Raw genomic sequence first — 24,366 nt, 5'->3', positions numbered from 1 at the left:
ACTGGGATTGAGGATGCACGAGCACAAATGTCAGGCTTTTTTCTTTCTTTGACATCTTGCCTATATTTGGATGCGTGAAGCTGGAGGTCACAGAGAGCCTGCAGCTGGACCACTGCGCGCTGTGCGTATAGGAAAGTGGGTCTGATGTTCGGAAACGTGCCAGACTGTGCGGGAAAGTTGTCCATTTGCTTGCATGCTTTTTTTTTTTTTTAAATAGCTACTGTTATTGGACGTTTGCATTGCTACACCAACATGCAGTCTGTGGTCATACAGACCCAACGCGACCTTTCCAACCCCACGACTGTCGGTGGAAAAGTGGGTTTTTGTCGCTCTCGTAACATCACAACCTGCGCCAGGCTTCACACTGTGCGCGTTCCCTATTTAGACCTGATGACATATGCAACACGTTCCAGATTTGCCATCGTGCTTCTTCCACAGACGACGAGACATGAAATCCTCATCTGACACCTTCCTCCTCCTGTGTGCGCGCTGCTAACTCCTCCCTCTCTTCCTCCCTCATGTTGGCTGGCATGTAAGGTGACACCAGCCAATCACGTCTCATTCCGCTTCTACTTCGAAGGCGGAAACTCAGATTTGGCCGTATATAAGCGGCCGAGCGTGGGATTTTTCTATCAATGTGTGTGCCTCCCAAGGTTCGTTCTGTGACGCGCGGGAATCTGTTTTGACAGCGTGGCGTGGCAGTGACCGAGCCGAGAGAACTCGACCCTCACAGCTGCCGGGCTGGGACTGAAACCCATGCCGCTGCCCCCAGACAGAGCGCTGTCCGCCCTCTGTGGTGCTGAACCTCAGAACCCGACCCTGCGACAGGTGACGTAGAGCTCGTCTAAGAGACTCAAGTGATAAAGAAGAAGAAGAAGAAGGAAAAGAAGAAAGCAACAGCAAAGCTGCACAAAGACTTTATGTGTGTGGATTTGAAGCAGGTTAAAAACAGAAGAAAGTGAAAGCAGGGAGAGGAAGTGATGGCCGGACTCCCCCCCGCCCTCGGCGTCGCTGCAGCGGTGTGAGCACAGCAGTGCGCTGCCGCCTCGTACCGGAACCCAGCGGAGCCTCCGAAGGAGGAGAGTCAGAGATAAGTGAGGTACGCTCCGCGACTGTTAGGGGGGAACACATGTAATAGCTTGCGGTTCTACATGAAGCTGCAAATATGGGCTGTATCAGCTCCAAAGCGCCAGTTGGTAAGAAAGATTTTGAATTTGCTTTCATTCAAAAAACAAAGAAAGAGAAAAAGAAAGCACGCTGAATGAAGCCTGCTTATTATTTTTATTTGTTTTTTCTTACGCTTATGTTTTTGCTGCAGCCTCTCGCAGGTACAGAGCGAATTTCCGACCGGTGCGGTGCTTGTATACGCACAGCATGCTGTGCCCGAGTCGCGGAGGCATATAATATTGCTGCTGAGTCATATGCACGCCAGTAAAGGAGCTTCAGTGTGCACACAGAGCGCTTTACATGGCTGGAATTTCAACTCTATCAGAGGTTAATGGCGCGTGTGAGCGCAGGACTGCGTTTCTCTGTGTGTGTGTGTGTGTGTGTGTGTGTGTGTGTGTGTGTGTGTGTGTGTGTGTGTGTGTGTGTGTGTGTGTGTGTGTGTGTGTGTGCGTGTTTTGGATGGGGGGTGGGGGGCTAGAATCTGCAGCCTAAACATCGCGATGCTACGAGAGTTGCAAGAAGCTTTTGGGTGAGCACGCCAGTCAGAGATAGAGAAGACAAGCAGAGGTGCTCTTGACACCATCGAGGAAGAAACGGCGTTTCTTTTTAATTTAACTTTAATTTCCTCTGATCCAAAGTCTCATCTGGACAAGATGGTTCTGACCGCGCTGAGCCAGTTCAGTTGTAAGGTAGGATGGCTTTTCTTTTCTCTTGAATACATGCGATCGCACACGCCACCTTGAAGAAAAATTCTTGATTTAAAAGGCAGCTTGTTTACTGGAATCAGGGTGATTTTCTTCTTGGTATTAAAGTCAAAATTTCTCTCTAAAGAAAGAAAGGAACTCAGGATCAGTCCATCTTGGGGCACATATGCAGCGGCGGGTCATTTGCTTGTTGCCAAGAAACAAGCTCCCTGTTTCCTCCACATCTATTCTGCTCTCACGCTTGTTTACACCTTTGCCGCAAGTGTCTCCCATCCGCTCGCCTGGCGGCTAAATGCTGCCCAGGGCCCCCCGGTTCTCTGTGCCCCCGACCTCTGATGCCCTCCAGCCCGCCACCACCTTTGTGTATTTATCCAACTGGGTTTCCCACTCTGTAGCCATTAATTTAAATCCGAACCCACCACCTATCCAACCATCGATTCTTGATCGATCTCGATTCTCCACACGTAAACAGACGCGGTGGTTGTTTTTCCTCCTCGTGATTCAGATGTTACAAAAAGCCGTTTAAACCCCGCTTTCTTTCATCTGCTGCACTCAGATGATTAGCAGTGGAAATGGTCACCCCCCGTCATTTGATGTCCCCTTGTCTACTTGCCGCGGAGTGCGTACTGACATGACATGCCCCCCCCCGACCCCTCTCCGGTCCCATTACCCCTCACACAGGTACGGTGTTCCCGCACATCCAGCAAAGAGTGCAGCTAAGGCAGCAGCCACCTGTTTGCCTCTCACATCTCACATTCACACTGTGGATAAACGTGTGTGACATCACACCGGTCTTGACCTAATTGTGTTGATGGGCTCATAAGTCTGTCAGAGAGCCCGAAGACACCAGAGAGGCGAAGAGAAAGAGAGGGAAAGATGCACGGTCGAGGTCTCTCTTTCTACAGTTTCCACGACAACGGAAAGTACGGTGGAAGAGAGGGAGAGAGAGAAGGAGAAGGAAGGAGACCGAGTGCGAGCAGAGACCTAGGAGCACAATTAACAGATAAATACAAATAAAAGCCGAGACTGCAGCGCTCGTTTGCTGTGACGGGGGAGAGGAGACACTGCTTGAGGCTGCCTTTTAGATAGATCACAGTCAAGGGAAGAAGATTAATTAAGATTAAAAAAGAGCAAATTAGGCCCACGCGGAGGAGAACGGTGAGCCCCCCTCATAAGAAATGCGCCACATGTTTTTAGTCTTATTCTTCACCCTAACCTACACCACCTGTGCTCTTTCCTTTCATTCAGACCCCAGTCCCATCCACCTTACCCGCAGTCATGGCCGTGCTCCAAACGTGAGCTTCTAAAGGCCGAAATGCTCTTAATCTTCCAGTGCCCACTTCACGGAAGCACTGAGAGGACTAGTGCTTCCAGTGGTGGAATGTAACGTGGTACAGTCACGTACAGTGTTAATGTGAGTTACATGTATTTATATGTTAGTCTGTTTACATCATTAATTTAAAGCTTTAGTTACTTTATTATCTGTGGTATTTTAAAACTCTAATAGAAATCTACTGATACCTGAGGCTGTATTGTTAGAGAAAAGGCTGTCTCGCAGTATAAATGTAAGGTAAGAAGTGCGCATGGGCTTTAAGTGGTCCAAAAACTTTAGACCGTAAACGTCCTTATCACCAGTGTCTGTGGATCTGTTTTTTCTTCCATGCATTTCTGATCCACAGCCACGACTTAAACCGCAGCCTTGATCTGACACGCGCGACGTGCCCAATGCAAGCTTGAAAGCAAAACGCATTTGTGAGTGTCTGTGCAATGTCGCTCAAACCAACCGTGCGGGTTTAAAGGCCAGCAAAGCTGATCAACAAACATCTCAGCGTGCGGGGCTCGGTTTCAGGCGCCGAGCGGCTTTCCGGTGATTCGTTGCTGTCATGTGTATGTCAAATGCAAAAGAGTGAGGGTGCACAGCTTTCCACGCAGGCTCAAATGACCGTCTGGAACTCGATTGAAAACTACACAGAACACACGCACGTGCGCATCTTCCACTCCTCTGAACAATACTCGCATCGACTAAAGATGGCCTAGATTCAGCGATACAATACACCCCCACCCTCCTCCCCCCGATCGGGCATCCGATCTCATCACACCCAATTAAACAGCGCATATTGAATTCAGCAGGTGGGCAACATGAGCTCGGGGCGCTAAACTGCTGAAGTCCGGTGACTGATATCGGATTCAATATTTGAGATGGGCGCTGGCGACTAATCGAGCGAGTTGTTCTTTTCACGGGCAGTAACTAGAAACGCCTCCCCTGCAGCGAAGGGTCGGAAAGATGAGCTGGGCACTGACATTTAAAGGCCCGCCTCCTAATCGCGTTTGTGCAGAACTGATTTGGAGAGATTGGAGTGGGCTGGGGGCGTGCACGTGGACGCAGACGCTGAGCGATGCAAAGTTGGGGGGAGCTGTCCTGGTGCTGAAATGTTCCGCAGCGCCGCGTGCACACGAGCACCTTTGGTCCTACATGCCCCCCCCCCCCCCCCCCCCCCCCCCATACACACACTCTCTGTCTGTGAGGTCACGGAGAGGGGAAGATGATGGAAAGGTTAAACGCGCCCAATCAAGCGGGTGTCTGCGGGCGGTTCCGTGACGTTTGCAACCAGAAGGTTGCTTGGTGACATTTGCCCTTCACGTAGTCGGAGCCTTGCCTCTGTTTGTTCGTGACGTAGCCGGCTGACGTAAAAAAATATGTTTTAAAAGCGAAACAAAACAAACGAGAAGACACGCTCCTTGGTTCCTGCTTTTTTAGTTTTTAATTTGATCAATTTAATTTTTTATGTTCTCTGCTTCAGTTCATCCGAAAAAGTAGACCCGACTTTATGAAACATCTAACAGGCCCGAGCTGCCGCCAGAACCGTACGTGTGCATGGCATAGCATGGCTTTAAGTGCATGGAAATGTATGCACCGCCCGCCTCTTGTTATCTTACTATAGCCTCAGAATGCGCTGCAATAAAGAAGCCCAACACTTGTATACATTACATAAGGAGGAAAGCACTTACAGTAAATACGCCTTTAAGGCCTCAATTTAAATTTGTACTATTTAACATTCGGGTTTATTGTTATTACTTTTTAAAACTGGTCGTTATTTCAATTTTATTTTATTGTATTTACTGCAGCGTGTTTAGGAATTTGGTAGTTAAAGGGAAATTCGGTGTTTAAATTTTTTTCCGATAAAACAAACAAAGGCAAAGTTAGTGAGACGCGAACACCACATTACCTTATACGGTCATCACCCCTGAGCGCCCGACCTGTGGTCCCTCTGGAGGCATGACGTTGGCATGGTGACTGAAACTTTGAAACACACAAGGTTAGCTTAAGCCTTAAAACTCCAGTGCACTAAGAAGACAAAAAAAGCACGTTACGAATCATTAATTACACTTTATTGCCACGTTACTGTGGCCTTTGTCATAGTGTCACATTTTTGCTTATTATTTATGTCGCTATTCAACGCTTTACGGAGCAAGAATGCGGCGTGGAGTTGTTTTCTGACATGTTCATTTGATATAATCCTCACGTGGCTCTCTTCCTCCTGACAGTGGCGGTTGACGGTTCGTTGCGCGTGGACTGGAGCGCGGCAAGCTCCCTGTCTGACCTAGCGCTCCTGGGGAGCACGCGGACCTCCTTGGCGCGCAGGCTGATACTGACAGCACCTTTGGGCGCACTGGACTTCAGCGAGGTGCCCTTAATTCTCTCTTTATCATAGAAAAAAAAAAGTTTTTTGTGACATAACGACCCCGTGCAGTGTCTTCTGTTGGATAGCTCGGCTAGAGTTCACGTTAGACATTTAAACACAGTTCTGAGTGCTTTCTAATGGGCACTAATGGCGATTCAAATGAAGACAATGTCACATTAAATGTAGTAGCAGCAGGGTGCAGCGCCGTTTAAAGAGACCAGGCCTACTCTACAAAATGGACATGTAGCCTATGTGTTTAATTAGATTCAAAAGCTTTTATCGGCACCTTAATTTCTTTTGGAAAGTGGTTCTGCATTGACAATAATAAGATTATTATAGACCATTTTCACAGGTGTAAGAAACAATGGCTCAAGTCTGCCAGTGAATCATAACAGTGAACTAGTGTGCACAGAAGCAGGATCTCACCCTAATTTGTCCAAATATCCACAGTATTGATACCAGTACTGGCATTGGTATCAGACTGATACTAACAAAGTAGGACTGAAATGGAAAAATATACCTCAGACGTGCACTGTATCTTTTTGTGTTTACTGTCATTTCGCCTATATTACATTTAAACAACCCCAAAGGGCTGTAGAGATGGCACATTACTCTCCAGGTCTCCAAAAATCCAGTTTCAAAATACACTGAAAGCTGAAAGTTGTCTTGTTAATTTATTATTATGGAAAGTAATCACAATCACAGTGATTTAGCGGTCGTTAAAATGTGTTCGGAATTTGCAAATTAATGATGATTCATCTCATAAATAATGTCACACTGTTCCCCCTATATATGCTGCTTTCATAAACTAAAGCTATCAGTATCAGTGTTGCTATCAGCAGTACTGGTCCTGTATTTACTTTGGATGTAGTCATGCAAGATGTAGCGGTGGTATATTTGACATTAAGTATTTCAGTAATCTCCTCTCTTCTCGCGCTGATTTGTTATTTCTGTTCTAACAGGCAGTCATGTTATCTGATGCAGATTGTTAACAGGGTGAAAGGGCAGGCTGCTGCAAAAGTTCACGTGTTATTCTTTTATCTTCTGCCTTAAAAGGCTCACCTCTGGCAGCACAATTGTGGCTGAACACGTATGGTCTGGGCCACGTTTTAAGTAAACTGGTGGATTATAACCTGCAGAAGCAACTATCAGATATGGCTGCATCTCCCCACATGAAGCGGAAAATGATTTCCTCAACCTTTCCTGCTCTGATAATTACCTTATTAATCAAGCCACCCAAGTCTGTAATGTGCATTTCAACCTGGGCTTCTTTTCTCCTTTTTAGCTGTTGCTGATACTAACCAGCTGGTTTTCAACTGATTTTACAAGCCATTCAGGGTAATTAGTGGCTACTTCTTTCAAATTAGGAATTTTAAATGAAATCTCAGTGACGTGCAAGGTCCCTCACTCTGCACACGAGAGCTAGTACACTGAGAGCGCTGTTGCTCCGCATATGCCCAACTGGAGCATCTGCCTGGATGTTCATTCGAATTCCCAAGCCAAGATGAACACATTTGCACATTTTAATCTGTATTTCTGATCTGACAATTGAAAATACAGGTGGACTCACGGCTTGACATGCTCTCTCGCAGAACTAAAAAGCCTTGGGGGATGCCCTTGTGTGGCAGGCATATATTTTAAAAAAAGGAGGTAAGTGGAATTTGGGTGAGTCCAGCGGCTCTCTCTGAGAAGTTTTGCAAATATCATCTTGAATGTGAATCTACTAATCTATGTGACCCCGATGCTTTGACCTATTTAAAAGATTCCTATAAGGAACGAAGAAGGGGTTCAGCTACAGCAAGCTACTTAATGCAACAGCAGTGAGAGTTAGCAGGCTCATAATTGGCTGAGAGATGACAAGAGTGATGATGAATCCACCTTGTCCAGTTTTGTCAGTGGATACCATCTGGGTGTGAATAAGATGTGTCGCATAGAGCCAGCCAGGCACTGATTAGCGGCATCTAAGTGATCCATTACGAAATGCAGCCTCTCGCTCTTCATGGGCAGGCCTGATATTGAACATTGGAGACTGTGAGAGACAGCTTGGCTGGACTGCTGAGCTCAACACATCTATATTACAGAGGAAGTGCTCTAATGCTTCACATTTAACGGACCCTGCTTCAGCATCCTACATTTCTATTTAATGCTACAGCGTCTACTGTAAAAAGAAAGCAGGACGCCAAGTGTGAGAGTCTCTAATCTGGCTGTCGGTTGGTGTTCTGAGTGTGTGACATCATTGGTGAATCACGCACGCAGACACGCCGGGAGGAATTGTTCCACGGTGACTGGTTGCCATAGAAATGTTCCCATTGTGGAAAAGTTAACAGACAGAGAGAGGGTGAGAAAAGAGGAAGACGGTAGAAACGTGGCGTGTCAAAATATTCAGGTTCTTTTCCACAAGTGGAAGCAGAAGCCACAGCGCTCTGTTCCACTAACAGCTCTGAGGGCTTGAATTCTCAACTTTTTTTTGTCATGTATGGGTGGCAGAAGAAGGGGTTGACATTTGGTAAACAAGAACAGGGTAATTGACTCAGTTGGCCAGTACAATGGTACAAGTTAGATTTCTGCTGTGACGTGACCTCAATTAGCCCATAAAACAGAAGCTATGGCTGTAAAATGCTTCTCTGCCAGGCTTATTGGAAAACCTGGGGCATTGTTTTATGTTATTCTGTGGCTGTGTCACTGCAGACCAGTGAAACAGGTAAGCCTAATAATCCACTTTAGGTTCTTAATCACAGGTACAATAGCAAATGCAGCACATTCCAGTGTTTCCCCACAGATTTAGATTCTATTTGTGGTGAATAAACAATACCATTTGTAAGGCTCTCCTCTGCAAAAAATTGAATTCCCAAGTATTTTGTGACAGATAATGGGTTCAATTCCACCATCTTGTACTGCAGCTGTCAGCGGTAGCCCTAGTTCTGCCCTGTGAACCACTTTTAGACCTGCTGCAGGTTCTGGTAAGAGTGGTCCTCCAGCTCTCAGCACAGGCAAAGAAGAACTCCTTTCACAAACTGCAGTCCAAGATGGTGGAGTTGGAATCCCAGATCCTGACGGAGGAGCTGAAAGATATCCAGGGCCACCGCAATAACAAGCCCAGCAGGACAAGAAGAGCTGGTTTAACAGCAACAGAACTTTCAAAATAAGAGCACAGGATTCTCCACTGGTAAATTAGACAATCACAGATGGCACCATTATTTCAAATAGATTGAAAAAAATTGTGTTAGCAAATGTACTTTGGTGGCAGTTATTCGATATATGTATGGCAACGGCTACTTTTTTTTTTTAATGGAGTGATAATCTTTGTAAAAAATTTAATAAGAAAAAACTAAATAAAAACAAAGGAATCAAACCTCACAATATGCTTTTATCTCAGTGTGCAGGCTTTCAGGTGATGCAGTTAAAGAGGCACTGATAATGCAAGTTGCTCTGATGAGTCCGCTGCATTTTTCTCTGTGCTGTCTCCAGGCCACGGCTCACACAGACAGCACTTAACCAATGATTTAAAAGCCAAAGGTGAACCTGAGCAGCCTCTTTGCTGCTGGCAATCAGTAGACCATGAGGTTTTATGGATTCTGATGTGATGTGTGTACGTGCGTATTTGCACTGTTGTTCTTACAGTAGCCAGTACACTGACCTGCAGACATGAAACTTTAAAATGAAGGATTTTGACATTAAAACTCAGTCAGTTGTATTTAAAATATCTGAGGTATATAAATGTGTGCTACGTTGCACTGAATAAAGATTCTGCACAGCAGTCTTGAGCACCCTGTCTGCTCTGAGTACGGTTCATGTCTTCGTGTTCACTCTGCTGTTCAGTGGGGCAGTGGGAGAGCAGGGAGGGAGAGAGTCGGTGGAGGAGCAGAGTCGGCAGTCAGCATGATCATGCTCAAGCAGAGAGCTTGTACCCATGTTTTTCAAAAGCATGTGTTCTTTATCAGAATAAGAAAAAGCGCATCGTGTTGGGGTAGTGATATCCCCCTGAAATCATCATGGAATATTCCACTGAAAAAAACAAGCTGTGAAATGAAGTTTAGATTCATGAGGCAGGGTTAGACATGAGTTCTTGAGATGGATTTTCTCCAATGATTTATAAAATCCTCCCATGTTAGACTTTCTCAGAGCAGCTGTTTGAAAGCAAATAAGATATTTAGCTGTGGGTCGTTTCTGATTTCCAATTTAAGCCCAACATCATATGTTATTCTAGAGCTCCTTGACGCCATGTATCACGTCTCCTCCGGATTATCCTCCCTCCGATCTGTGAGCAGCTCTGCAACACAGGAGGATTAGCACGTCTTGAGTGTGGGATCCCCTCTGCCGTGACAGCGCCCCTCTGACAGATAGTTTTGTTGTTCATTTATTCAGACTGCTGTTTTGTTGCGGTTAAGTGGACTTGACACGACAAGGTCAGGGTGAAGCTCCTGTGTTGAGCTAACTTCATCACCAGTGTTCGTTGCACATCAGATGCACCCTGCATAGACTGGTGACTCACTGCAACAAGGAAGGGAAATATGGCTTTCATAGTAGGTCAAGTAGTCCAGTGCTGTTCCTTTAGATGATTGAAACTAGAGCATCAGACAGCTCCATTGTGAGTCACAGTGGGATTGGAGACAACCTGTACCTGTTGAGATCCTCTTCAGCCTTTTACAAAAGAAATCATCAAATTGCTCAGTCAGCCAAGTGTGTTGACCCATATCAAGTAACAACGTGGGAGCATTAGCTCAGCACGCAGCCCTTGCTGCTGACGTGCTCCCACGTGAGTACAGGTCGTGCTGTAAAAAGTTAGCAGACAAAGGAACTTGTCAACACCCGATACTCCCTCTGTGGTTTGAGTTTACAGAGCAGACAGATTTGACTGAGGATGGGGTGGAGGGAGGAAGGGGACCATCCTTTTGTCTTCAGTCTGGTTCTCTTAATTCTCTATGGGGAAATTACCTGTCTACACACACACACACACACACACACACACACACACACACACACACACACACACACACACACACACACACACACATTTAAACAGACAGAATTTTAACTATGTCAAAAAAAATAAAAATCTACCTGACAGAGTTGATGCCACTGGAGGGATTCACTTGGGTAACAGCTGTTTGGAGATAATCTGTAAATAAATATGAGTGAAACACAGAAATGCTCCATTTCCTCAACCATCTCCGTTCTTGCAGCCGCATAGCTAAATCCTCCATTGTAGAAGCATCTTCTCAGTTACCTGAACTATTAGTTTGCTAATTAGCCAGCAGGCAAAACCACTAAAGCTAACGTGAGTGCGACCAAGCATCAAGTATTTTTCTGCAACTTCTGTTTCATCCCTTCAACAAACACTATGCTCATCCAGAGTGCTTAAATAGGACATTTAACTTGCTATTGCGTGCTACATAAGTCGGTTAAACATAAGCACAGTCCAGCTTTGGAGTAACTGCTGTACATTATTGATGGTGTGCAGCGTGCAACTCATTAAAACACAGATTAAAGTGTGTAAAGAGAAAATTCTTCAGTTCACAAAGGCTTGTAGTAGTACTCTGTACTCTGAATCCAGGAGTTCCTTCTCTATCAAAAGGCAGCACTGTGTTTTCTCCTGTGACTCATAGCAGGATGTATTCAGAGCTGGCTCACATTCACGCTGAGCTACTGTATGAGTTTTCACTCACTCTTATTTTTTTTCTTTTCTTTTCTTTTCTGCCGTTTCAGGTGAATGTTGACGACACCATTGAAATGTTACCAAAATCAAGAAGAGCTCTCACTATTCAAGAGATTGCTGCGTTAGCACGATCCTCCCTGCATGGTGAGTGCTGCATGATATCGTACATGGTGAAAACACCTGATCGTTGCGAGGTCATGTTGCAGTCTAATCCTTGATATTTGGCATATAGGTATTTCCCAGGTGGTCAAGGACCATGTGACGAAGCCTACAGCCATGGCACAGGGCAGAGTAGCCCATCTAATAGAGTGGAAAGGCTGGTGCAAGCCTATAGACACTACAGCGGCCCTGGAATCAGACTTCAACTCCTATTCTGACCTCACTGAAGGAGAGCAGGAGGCACGCTTTGCTGCTGGTAAGATTTTGTGTTTCTTATAATGTATTATAAAAAGTTATAGAGAGTGTTTTTTACATAGGCACTGGTAACAAACTGAAACAATGACTTAAGGCAAGAGGGCATATGAAAACGTCATGATGAAGCATTAGTTACACAAGAAACCATAATAAGAGTAAATGTAGGCTAATTTAACAGCAAACTCATGATGACTATATTTACGGCATATCAGTTTTGCATGCTCATGAACTTCAATAAATCACTGCAGGTACAATTTAGCATTAAACAAGACCTGTTCACAGAAACATCAACCCCAATCAGCTGATGGCTGGTTAGTACTCAGATGTCACAGCTATTTAAGCTGCTTCAGCCTACATCCTGTGCAAGCGCTTTTGCAACCCACCTCCACCCCAGCACTTCCATCTAATGCTGTGTCAAACACAACATCGTCACTGTTAGTGTGATCAGGTAAACACGGGGAAAGGCAGGGATAGCTCAGTAGGTAAAGTGGTCGCCCCATGATCGGAAGGTCGGCGGTTCGAATCCACTTAACGGCTACCCTGAGGTACCCCTGAGCAAGGTACCGTCCCTACACACTGCTCCCCGGGCGCCTGCTTAGTGGGCTGCCCACTGCTTCACTGAGTGAATGGGTCAAATGCAGAGAAAAACAAGTAATTTCCCCATGGGGATCAATAAAGTATCCATTATTATTATTATTATTAATCTCTTGCCTGAGTTACGTACGTTAATAATATCATTGCGGCACCAATTGCTGATTGCAACACGTGAAGGAAGAGTGGTTTGTGGCTGGATCTCAAACAGGATTAAATCAGCCACACTGTACAGTGGATGTGAGCGGATTGATCTGAAAAACAATAGTATTGATACCAACACAGGTATTGGTGTCAGATCACGACTAGCACGTTAGTATTAATACTTTGCTTCTGTCCTCCAAGTGCAATTTGTAGTTCACTGAAATTGCGTTAAACTGTCACATCTATTTTATTTTATAGCCTATTGCACATTTAAACAACAGACGTTGACCCAATGTAAACATTCAAGGTCTCCAAAAAAACTAATTTTCAAAATGCATGATAAAATGACAGGTGTACTTTGTTGTGTACTAATCACAGTAATTGCAGTAAATCACAGTGATTTAGTGGTCATTAAAATGTGTTTAAAATGTGCAAATTAGTGAAGCTTGAGCTCATAAATACTGACACATTGCTCTCCGCTATATAAGCTGCCTTTATAGGTTAAAAGTATCTGTATCTGTATTGGTATTGTCAATGCTGCTCCCATATTTACTTGGTATCAGATGAACAACAAAGAGCTGCAGTACTGCACAGCACTGCTGTATAATGAGACGGGCAATGTGGCGATAAATTCCCTGACTTCCAAAAGTTGAATCAAAACACAAGAGCTTACAGTTTTGTGCACTTTAGCTGTTTGTAATGCAGAGTGAGTTTAGCCTGAGCTGAGATAACTCTAATGACATAACCGCGGTTAAGATGTTATTTTCCTTATGTCGAGTAGGTAAGTAGAGCTTTCCTGGAACAGCCTGATTGTTTTTCCACAGCCAGTCACACCTGCCTTCCTAATTTGAATATTGAGATGTAATCACAAAGCAGGCAAAACTGAGACAACAAGAACACTCATTAATACCAGGTGTAAATACAAGGAGGCTCAAATGTCATTGGTCAGGTAAGATATCCAGACACTGATCACATGTTAGCATTTGTTGTCTTTAACTCTCCTCCTCCTCTCATGTTCCTCTGAGAGAGAGCGCACTCACCACAGCTCATCTGTCTCCTCTTTCTTTCCCTGACTCACTTCATCTTTGCCTACTCTTTCACTCACTCTTGTCCCCTGTATTTATTCTCTTATCCTATTTGCTGTCCGTTCTTTAAATGTTTCTCCCCCTGACCTCTGTTTCTCTTACCTCTTTTCCATCTTTTTCACCCTGCCCCTCCTGCCCACTCTCCCTCTATTCTTTTGCTCGCTCCCTGCAATGCAGACTCTCAAGGTTAATTTGCACAGTAAGGTTTTGCTCCCGGCTAGTGGCACCGTAACAGAGCGGTTTTCTTCTGTGCCTCCTCTGTTCTGCCTTCTTTTTTTCTGTCCTCTTTAACTGTTTACTCATCCGTCTTGTCTTTGTGATCTCATGGTCTTGTGTACGTGTATTGATGAGGTACCTAAAAGCATTATATCCATACATAAGATCAACACACTATCAGGACTAAACCTGTACTCTTTGTATATTGTACTATTTATATAGTTCAAACAGTACTATATTTGTATAGTATTAGTTGATCCTGGCCAGCTAACTGTAATACATACCAGAGAGTGTTTTTTTTGCTTTGTTTTAAACGGTAGATAACAGCATGTAAACATAAAAGCTTCAAATCATTTCATTCATTTCTTTGTTTCTGTATTACAGTTGGAAGCAGTGGGGGTAGTTGTTGGAGAGATATTACTACACATTGTACTCCTCTTCATCTCAGGGAGCCGCCACTTGTGCTGACTCTCTTTATTTGTTTATCAAGTTTCACCTTGTAGTCTGTTATGGTGCTACTGTGGGTGACTGGAGACACTGTGTGAATGTCAGCAAGTGTGTTAATGCATTAAGCAGGCATGTGCGAATGTGTTAAGTGAGCATTTGGTGGGCTTAGTGCGTATTTGAACTAGTTACTCTAGAACACACTGGTGTTTGTGAATATACTTCTGTGTATGTGTGTAGGAGGCGTGCTGAGAATTGAAAGAGCTGCTGGGGTTGTCCTTTCGATAGACTGACTTCTGCCAGCATGCTCAGACACACACACACGCACACAGTCATGAATTCTTTGCAGGTAATCCTGCAGAGTATCTCCATACTCACACGTGCCTAGAATATGGTAAATGGTAAATGGCCTGTATTTATATAGCGCCTTACTAGTCCCTAAGGACCCCAAAGCGCTTTACATATCCAGTCATCCACCCATTCACACACACATTCACACACTGGTGATGGCAAGCTACATTGTAGCCACAGCCACCCTGGGGCGCACTGACAGAGGCGAGGCTGCCGGACACTGGCGCCACCGGGCCCTCTGACCACCATCAGTAGGCAACGGGTGAAGTGTCTTGCCCAAGGACACAACGACCGAGACTATCCAAGCCGGGGCTCGAACCGGCAACCTTCCGATTACAAGGTGAACTCCCAACTCTTGAGCCACGATCGCCCCATATAATATCATTGAAGAATGTGGCAAACTATGTATGTGTTCATTACAGTGAGTCCAGACCAGTTTCTGTTGCCAGCACTGTAGCTGCATGGCCAGATTTATATTACGCCAACGAGGTGAAGTTACATTATGAAAGGTTATGCTATGTCAGGTTACGCTATACTATACTATGTACGCTATGCTCTATGCTATTATTCTTTGTTATGCTATATTCCGTTATGTTATGCTTTATCACGCTACACATTGCACGTTATGCTATGCTATGCTACGCTATACTATGTTATTTTACACTATGCTATTGTTCCTTGTTACGTTATGTTACTCTGTGCTACGTTACCCAGTGCTATGCTACGTTGTAAAGTGCTTCACCTATTGTAATGCTACCCTGTGGTACCCTCCATTACACTATTTTGCTACAAATGAATGTAAATTGTAGTTTTTAAACTACATTTAATAATTAATAATTTGTTTTACTTTCCTGTTGTCAATTTACTTTAGCATCTTGAATTATATTCAGATTTTCAAAAGACAAATTATAATTAATTAGATAATTAATAATAAATGTAATTATAACATTTAATAATTCTCATTATGAATAAATAATGAATAATATTTTATATAATTTTGTACTCATTTTCTTTAACTTATTTATAGTTTGTTTTCTTATAGTTCATTTTACTTTATATTTTTGTTTTTAGTTAAACACATATAAGGTATTTTTTACCTTATAGATATTTTGTGAAATACTATTTTTATTGATCTGAACTAAATGTTTACTTTTCTTATTAAAGTTCTTTTATTATTGTAGCTTGTATTTAATGCTTGCTTAAAGGAATTATAAAAAGACTTTGAAAGGACAAGTAAAGAGCAGCCCACACTATTTCTATTGCTGGTACATGTGCCAGTGTTTGTGAGGACGCTCAGGGCCAAGTTACAGTGAAAGATGAATGAGATCATCGATCTTTCTCTGTGGGAGACAACGCACGAATACTGAGCATTGAGCAGGGAGAAAGAGAGTCAGAGAGACATGAGGTGATGGAGACGAAGGAGACAGAAATTCTAATAAGAAGAGAGGGGCAGGTATGCACTATGAAAGACAATCGAACAGTAGTCATGAGCAGGCGAGTGGATAGAGTGTTTTATCAAGAAAGACATTTGTAAGAAAGGTATGATGAGAGTGGGCAGAGACATGATGAGGAAAACAGAGAAAGGGCTTTCTGATTGGTCAGCTTCTGATGATGATAACTGGTGACTGGTCACTTGGTTCTTATAGCTTACTGGTTCTGGCACTTGCTGAGTCACATCAACAACAAACTCAAACACACACACACACACACACACACACACATGTACAGCCGTCTGCCATCATGAGTATGCATTAAATGCATCATGACATGCGTGTCATATTTTCTAATTTTATAAAGAAATGATATCATTGTCATTTCAATAAAAATGTCAGTGCTGATCAATAATGGATCTTTCCTGCTATTATGAGAGGCAAACACATTTAGCCAGTGCTAGACTCTCATCTTTGTGCTTCTTCCAACTCACTGTCTCCTCGGCACTGGAAGGAATGCAACCTGCATAACAACACTGTGACATCTGTTTGAAGTACACGAGCTAAATGGCTGCCGAACAGCATTTACTGCAAAAGGAGAACAGTCTGTGTCCCTTCTTATTCTGCGCCGTGTGCTTTGTTGCTCGGTCAGACCTGCCAATTAAAATCAGCTACATGACGTGGAGGCTCACTGCCTTGCTGCTCCTTCTTGTTACTATGCCAATCATGTCATAGCTTGTGTGCATGTGTAGCTCATGCGTGTCCGTGTGTGTTTGCAGGTGTGGCGGAGCAGTTTGCCATTGCAGAGGCTAAGCTGAGGGCCTGGTCCTCCGTGGATGGCGACGAGTCCAATGATGACTCATATGATGAAGACTACCTGCCTGCGAATGAGCCCACCACACAGAGCACAGGTAAGCACCCACACAGACACTAAATCACTAAATCACATTTACTTCCTTCATATTGTGCCCTTCCTCCCTAATACCCTGTTACACACCCTCTTCCTCACTCCCCCCCTTCATTGTCTCTGTGTCTTTCATTGTCCCAGTGCCCTAGTTTTCATCCTCTCCAGACATTTTTTTTGGTTCCTTGGTGCAATTTGATATCCCTCCTGCATGTTTAATATCATTTCCTTTGCAGCAGAGACAGTGTCTGTGTGAGGATGGTGTGTGAGCAGGTTATAAATACACAGAGTGCATCTGACCAAGGCAGTGTGTACGTGCATGCTCGTGTTCACCACAGCTTTCATCTTGATTACACGGAACCACCAATAACCCGTACTGCAGCTAATAAGGTTCACCTCATTCTTGCATCTATGTCTTCATATGATCATCAATGTTTTCTTACCCCGGGGCAAAGACCATTCAGTGAAGACAGCTCCACATGTGCAAACCTGTTTGTGATATTAATCAGCTCTACATGAAACGTGATCTGAGTTTGTGACACTGTGAAACCGACTTCTTCATTTTACTGTTGCATAGATCCCGACCTCCGCTGCTTCCACAGTGATTCCACTCAAATCACATTTTGTCATCCTTATAATGCCATGTTCGTATTTCTACTAAAAATATTTGCAGGACATTGCATGGCTTTATTTAAAGAGTAACTTTTTAACATTTTTAAACTCTGTGCATTGAGTAGCTTCTAACATGAGAATGCTGGTGTTTTAACTTCCTGTGTCTTTTTAGCAGTAAACTCTGAAACATGAGTTTGTTTAAAAGGCACTCTATGGAGATAAATACATGTTCAGTAAAATGCATGTGTGTTTCGTAACACTTTATAAAAAAAAACAATAATTAATAGAGAGTAAATTCATAGTTAATTAAACTTCATTTCATTATTTTTCTACTCTGAGATTATAGTAAAGCTTACTGTGATTGTCATTGAAAAGTTGCAGTGCTTAAATGTATCAAATTATAAACTGTTTTTGGTTGTCTAATACAAAACTGTAACTTGTGTTTTTGAAAGTACTTAAGTTGGCAGGGAGCGTGGCATTTAGAATAAATGACAAGAAAATAAACCTCGGGGCAGCAGTTTATATCCCATTATACCCAGTGCTTAGTTTTAACATTTTAATTTTATTTATGCATTTATTTGTTACTTTTGTTGCAGTTTATTTAGTTGAAGTGGGCGGATTGAGCCAAATATTGATAGTATCGTTACTAAAGCTGCTACTGGTATTGGATCGATATTAGCACAAACAGATCAATACTTTACTTCTATCCTCTAGTTTCAGTATATAATATAATATAATATAATATAATATAATATAATATAATCATATTATTTATTACATACCCTGAGGACGTAACACCACCGTTATTGCCATTTTAGTGTGTACTCTCAATCTAGAGTTAATGGTATGTCATCATGATATTTTAAAACAAAGAAACACAAAAAATTAAGACACAAATAAAAATTAATGACAAAATGACAAAACTACAATAGCTCCAGAGTGCCTCTAGTGGTAAACGTCTCCATAGGGTTCCTTTAAATGAGGAAAAAAATTGATTTGATTCTGCAGTCAGTCACAAAAACCAACTGAAAATGTTATCTTATCGCTGTTCTTCTTCCTTCAGGACTTCATGCTTACAGTCTGTGTCATTCCCTCTAGATGTGCCATCTTATCCTCCCTACTTGAAGGACCTGATCCACAGTCAGCTTTGCCAACACCTCGGCTTCCGAAGCCCCTGTTGCGAGAATCGAGGTGGAGGTGTAGAGGGAGGTGGCAGTGGAGAGCCCTCCCCTACGGCAGGCTCTCCTGACACCCTGTGCTCCAGCCTCTGCAGCCTGGATGAGCAGCACCCGCTGCTGCGCGACCTGGGAGGCCACCGCGGCACCCACTCCCACAGCAACGCCGCAGAGCTTGCTGCAAAGATCCTGTCAGCGCTGCATGGACGGGAGGAGCTGCTCCTTGCCCGACTTCAGAGGGTGGGGCAGAGCGGGCCTGGCGGGGGAGACTGTGGCTTCCAAAGCCTGGGAGTGGTAGGGCGGGGCATCAGGCCCTGTGGGGGTCAGGACTCGCCTTGCTACTCAGTGTCTTATTCTGACACGTACCTGTCACCAGGTGAGGATGATGACACCCCCTGCAAGGACTATGACAGCACCGTGTGCCAGGTGGAGGCGGAGCGCAACAGGGTGGAATACCCGCCCGACTACGACCCTCGCAGGAGGGTGTCCGACGTGGCCTCCTCTGGTGTCGTTTCTCTGGATGAGGAGGACGAAGAGGAGGAGGAGGAAGAAGAGAGGGCAGGAGAGCCAAACAACCAGTGACTCCTCTCTTCTCGCCTCAGTGTTGAATCCCTCCACACCCTCCGAAAGACTCCCTCGCCCCCTTCATAGCATCTGAAAAATGTCACCCTCTGAGCATGTTGGGTTTTTTTCTGTCCTTGGACCGATTAAATCATCCGTCTTTGCCTTACTTGCAGCATTTCCTCATAACTGCTTTGTCCTCATCCCACGTCTCCCGTCAGTTTTCCTTTGAAGGCGTCCAAACAATCCTTTTTCTTATCAATGTGAAAGCGGCGAGTGTGCTGGACTTGCTGAAGCAGCCCAGCGACCGACTCGTGGGTATGACGCTCACAGTTTTCGGCTCTGTTCTGTACCTGTGAAGCAAACAGACGCCGCTCCGAGGCACACAGAATGACTGAGAGTCCAAAACTCTGACTTACTATTTGCATGTTTTTTGCAAGTGCTGAAATCATTGGGCTGACCCGGTCTTGAGCACGATTTGTAATCTCAGCTGTTCTGTATAACCCCCCTCCCTCCCTGCCCATCTCCCCCCTCCCACCTCAGCGTCTCCCACAGGAGGGCAGGTTGACATTGCATCCTGGGACCTGCCCTTCCTCCCTCCCCCCAAACCCCCCTCCTTTGCAAGAGACTAAATAGCATCCTTTTTGGGCATGGCTTGCTGAGTATGCCAAACTATTTATCCCTGTCACTACCAATTATGAGCAAATGCTGGGAATGTCTTCAAAGTGACAGGACATAGTATGTATTTTAAAATAACAAAGTTAAAAAAAAAACTAACAAACAAACAAATTTGTCACAGATGATATGACAGAAATGATATGTTTTTATTGTACTAGTTTTCTATCACTCAGACAGTCGTTGTTCATATTATTCCAAACGTCATTATGATGGGCATCCGCCATAATGATCAGCTTTGGCTTCTGGATATTTTGAGTGATTCTGTGGATTCCTGCAGGGAAAACACAAGAATTTTGGCAGTCCTGAAGTGGCTGTGGGTGTTCAGCAGGAAGCCACGCAGTCTTAAACAGACAGATATGTTTTTTTGTTTTTTCCTCTGTGAAGCGATAAGTTGCATTGGAGATTTTTCTATATTTTTGTATGCGTTGTCTTGCTTTGATCTCTTCGCCTGTGCGGCGTGCCAGTGTATGTGGTTTTTGCACGAAGCTAACGTGGCTGTAGATTTCTCCTTTTCTTTGTTATCACTGTGTGATATAGTCTACTGGGAAACAAACAAACAAAAAAAACATTCAAATGTGAACAAAAAAAAATTATTTCAAAAGAGGATACTGTGATACAGTTTGTTATCGCCATTTGTCATGATCCTCGTGAAGAGCTTGTTTTTTTTCCCTCCCTTCCTCCTTTTTTTCTTTCCAAAAACGCTCTTCGCTCTCTTCTCTCATGCTGACTCTCGGAAAGCTTTGCCTTTTATTCTCGACTTTCTCTTCTTTTTCTAAGATGCTTGGCAAAAGGGCATGTTTATGTGACACGTTGCAGAATCTCCTGTCTCCATTGTGACGTCAGGAGTCCTGTTGAGGTTCTCCCAGAGGGACTGTCATTCATACAACTCAGGAAATCCCATCGGACCAGAGCATCGATGCATCCCGCCCCCGCTCGCATCACACCGCTCAGCTCTCATCCTCCGCCTGCTCGTGTGTGTGTGTGCTTTGTATGTGAGAAAAAGCCCGGTGCGCATACTCATTTTCTACAAATAATTAAAGCACAGAATCAGTCCCCACATCCCTTAATTTATTTTGTTTGACTGTTTAGAAAAGCCTCACTGTGCTACTCTGTAAGTTTTTGCACAGGTGTGTGGGTGTGTTATTGTGTGTATGTGTGTCTGTATTGTAAGATGTCAGCAAGCACTTTAAGCTTGCACCGTATATTCATTCCAAAATCCCTTCAATGCAGCAATTCCCTTTAAAACAGTGTCTGGTGTAGCTGGGAGCTGGACAGAGGTTTGACTTCTACCAGTGTGGGAGATTAAAAAAAACAAAAGGTGCATAAAATGAAAAAAAAATTAAGCAAAAAGTGGCGATAAAGCTAAATCGTCTGAATTCTGATCAAAACTATGTGAATATGAGGAGGAGCATTTGAAAAGATTGTGACAACTCAGGGGGAACCATTGAAGCTGTGCCTTTCATTTGACCTCCCATGTTTCATCATCATCGCCATAATCAAATCTACGATGTCACTCAGGCCGTAGCTTGGCCTCCTTCCCCCCTTTGCTAAAAAAACAAACAAACAATAGGAGTGAGAGCAGAGTAAAAATCCTGAGTTGGAGTCGGACGGCGAGAGCAAAGATCCTGTTGCGACTCCTCTGTGTCCGCCTGCTGTAGCTGGAGGTTACAGCCGGCCCATTTGCGTCATTGTCCTTTTGGTTGACATTAAAAGCTGGGCGATGCTGGCAAAGCGAGGTTGTGCTTTTGTCTGGGTGTCGTGACGCGAGTGTGCCATTGTCCACGCCCCACCCTGAAACCCCCTCCTTTTTTCCTCTATTTATCTTCTCACTTTGTCCACCACTGTGTTTGTGTGTCTCTGAGCGTCCTCACCTTCCATCTGTGTGTGGCTGTGTGTGTGTGAGACTGAAGGTGATGCATTTTTCATTCACCCAGCTGCCTTATTCTGTCTCACACAGATCCACACAAGTGTGTTTTATTATTAGAGACTTCAGCCATTAACCTTTTCCTGTGTAGAAGTGGCATTTTTCTGGATTTCTTCATCTTTTCTGTCCTCCTGGGAGTGTTTTGTCCATATAAAAAGTAAAAAATAGCAGATTTCCCACTGACACGCACACAGACAGCCTGATGAATGTGTCCCGTTTCCATCCTGCTGTAGCCGTCCTGTCATTTCCTGTCTCCTCTTCTCCCACCTTTCTTTTGTCCCTTCCCCCCCCTCCCCATTCTCTCTCTCGCCCTCCATCCATCCCCACAGGGGTCTCATTACGTAACTAAGAGGACATCTGAGTGCCACCTTTGCCGACAGGCAATTAGCTAGCGATTATAAAACCGCCTGGTGATCGGGAGATGCGTGTCTCTCCTGTCTATCGTTTTCCCCTTCACTCTGTCGTTACCCTCCCCCCACTGCCTCTCCTCACCACCACCACCACCCGTTTTCTAAGTGACATCTTTCGAGGTTGGCTGTCCCAGAAAACTCCTCACAGTTTTTTTTACTTCCACGGTCTCTGTTTTGAAGTGAACAATATTTTGTAGGCTACTAACAAAAGACCACCCTGCTGTCTCTGAGTCTGACAGATGTCTTTGCAATGAAACATATTCCTTTGTGTGTGTGTGTGTGTGTGTGTGTGTCTCTGGGCAGTGTGTTTTCGTTTGTTGCTTCAGGCAAGCACTGACATTGGATACTTATTAGAGAGAGGTGTTCCAGATTCTGTGTGTACGTGTGTGATAGTGACGGGAGAACCCAGCGCTATAAAAAGACATCAAAACATCTGTTGGACAGTATCATCGCAGGGGAGGGGGGTGGGGGGGTGTATGAATATTCAGTTGGCGTTGGTGCCCCTGTCCCCTTATAACCTACTTACCATTTTAGAGCAAAGCTGAAGGGCCTGGGGACGGATCTCTTTCTCTCCGCGCCACAGCCCCACCCGCCTGTGGATATCAGGACGAGAGCTGCAAACACAAGACAGACAGAGAGCGTGAAAAGTGCTGCAGGAACACGGAGAGTGGAATCTTCCCAGGCAGAGATGGTCTATGTTTAACCCACATTAGCCACTGCTGTTTTAATTAAAATGTTCCACAAATCCTCGGGGGTGGGCGTTTGGGTGCACATGGCGATGCGTGCACTCTGAAATGAGAGGAGGCTTGTGTGAGTTCAGAGAGCAAAGCCATATAACTGAGAGAGAGGCATCGCAGCACTATGGGCTAACAGGGTACGAGGAAATGACTGTAAATGAATGTATTGTCCCATCCACATCCTACCTGGGATGCATGTACCACCACCCACATCCACCCACATCTAACACTCAAACCCAACCTCTCCTCCTGAACTGAAATCATCTCTCTCTCTCTTTTTTCCTCCCTCTTCTTTTTAATACTTTCTTCCTGTTTTGGCTGAATGTAATTATTTGAATATTACCACATTGGATTTGAAAAAAAACAACAACTTTGTTTGCTGCATCTGATATTATTTCAACTTAATAAAAATATTGTTATTGCTATTTACAAAAAAAAGTGTGTTCTTTTTTAATCGCATGGTGATGCAATGTTCTCCAAGGATTTCATACAGTGTTTAAAGGTTATTATTAGATAATGAACTATTACTTTACATCCTCTGTCAGCATCATTTAGTCCTGGATGCTCACTTTGGACACACAACATAAACCCTGTTGCAATTAGCTCCCTGACGTGATGACATAATAATTATGAAGTCATTAGCAGGGCAGAGGACGCTCGTTGGAGACAAACTGCACAGAATCGAGCTGGTTCCAGTGGTCCTGCAGTAGTATGCATTTCATTTTTCCATGACATCACAGGCCCCCAGGGAGCCAGCTAATGCATTTGGTGGTTCAGGAAAGAGTGGAGAGGATGGAGTTCACACTCAGTGTTACGTCCCCACATGAAAACTAGGCAAAGAGGGTGGGGGACAGTAACAGTTGGATCCAGGTTGAAATGAAAAGAACGCCAGGCAGAGGTATTTAACACAAAATATATCTTTATTATAATCAGTTAACTCAATATTCATATAAACAGCACCAACAAAAAGAGACAGCAACGCTGCTTTAATGATAAATCAGACAGGCCAACCCAAAGAGACGGCGACCACGTCAACAAAGAAAACTATAAGGCTTCAACAGAAAAAGACAGCAACGCTGCTATTAGCAATAACTAGGCAGGCCAAACAAAATAATGGAGGCCACCGACACTTAAGGAAGACTACTGCTCAGTTAAGAGCTACTCACAAAGAGCCACACACGGTGGGGCTGGTCACACACAGCAGGCCTTTTCCACACCTAGACCAGTCTCACACACTGCCCAGCACAGAGGAAAACCACCAGAAGCCTCTCCCACACCCACACTGCTCTCCTCCAGCTTATAGATATCACCTCTGAGGGTAATTGGTGGTAAACGAGGGCAGATGAGCAGCAGGTGTGTCCTAAGGGAGAAGGCAGGGGCAGGGAGAGGAGGAGGCGGAGAAAAAAACCACACCCACACAAGGGCAGTTTCAGGAGGCCCAGCTAGGGCCGTAACACTCAGACAAATGTAAATCACCATT

The 24,366-nt window shown here is 44.3% G+C and overlaps 1 protein-coding gene across 5 annotated transcripts; it reads left to right on the top strand.

Moving 5' to 3' along the window:
• Positions 1-414: 414 nt before the first annotated feature.
• Positions 415-23,311, top strand: fam131ab (family with sequence similarity 131 member Ab). Of its 5 annotated transcripts, none has more exons than XM_004562841.5 (6): positions 415-1,099; positions 5,418-5,557; positions 11,261-11,354; positions 11,443-11,625; positions 16,665-16,796; positions 18,500-23,311. In XM_004562841.5, exons 3-6 carry the CDS (start codon positions 11,285-11,287, stop codon positions 19,156-19,158), a joined length of 1,044 nt encoding a protein of 347 aa, XP_004562898.2. In that variant the 5' UTR covers positions 415-1,099; positions 5,418-5,557; positions 11,261-11,284; the 3' UTR covers positions 19,159-23,311. The 5 variants fall into 5 exon arrangements, with proteins under 5 accessions (XP_004562898.2, XP_004562897.2, XP_004562895.2 ...); XM_004562838.6 differs by having other exon boundaries at positions 1,079-1,196; XM_004562842.5 differs by lacking the exon at positions 415-1,099 and adding an exon at positions 1,682-1,856.
• Positions 23,312-24,366: the final 1,055 nt, after the last annotated feature.

The sequence above is a fragment of the Maylandia zebra genome, linkage group LG14, assembly GCF_041146795.1.
Source record: "Maylandia zebra isolate NMK-2024a linkage group LG14, Mzebra_GT3a, whole genome shotgun sequence".
In the NCBI taxonomy this organism is placed as follows: Eukaryota; Metazoa; Chordata; class Actinopteri; order Cichliformes; family Cichlidae; genus Maylandia; species Maylandia zebra.
Note: the sequence above shows the minus strand (reverse complement) of the source record. Positions and strands in the feature narration are given on the sequence as shown.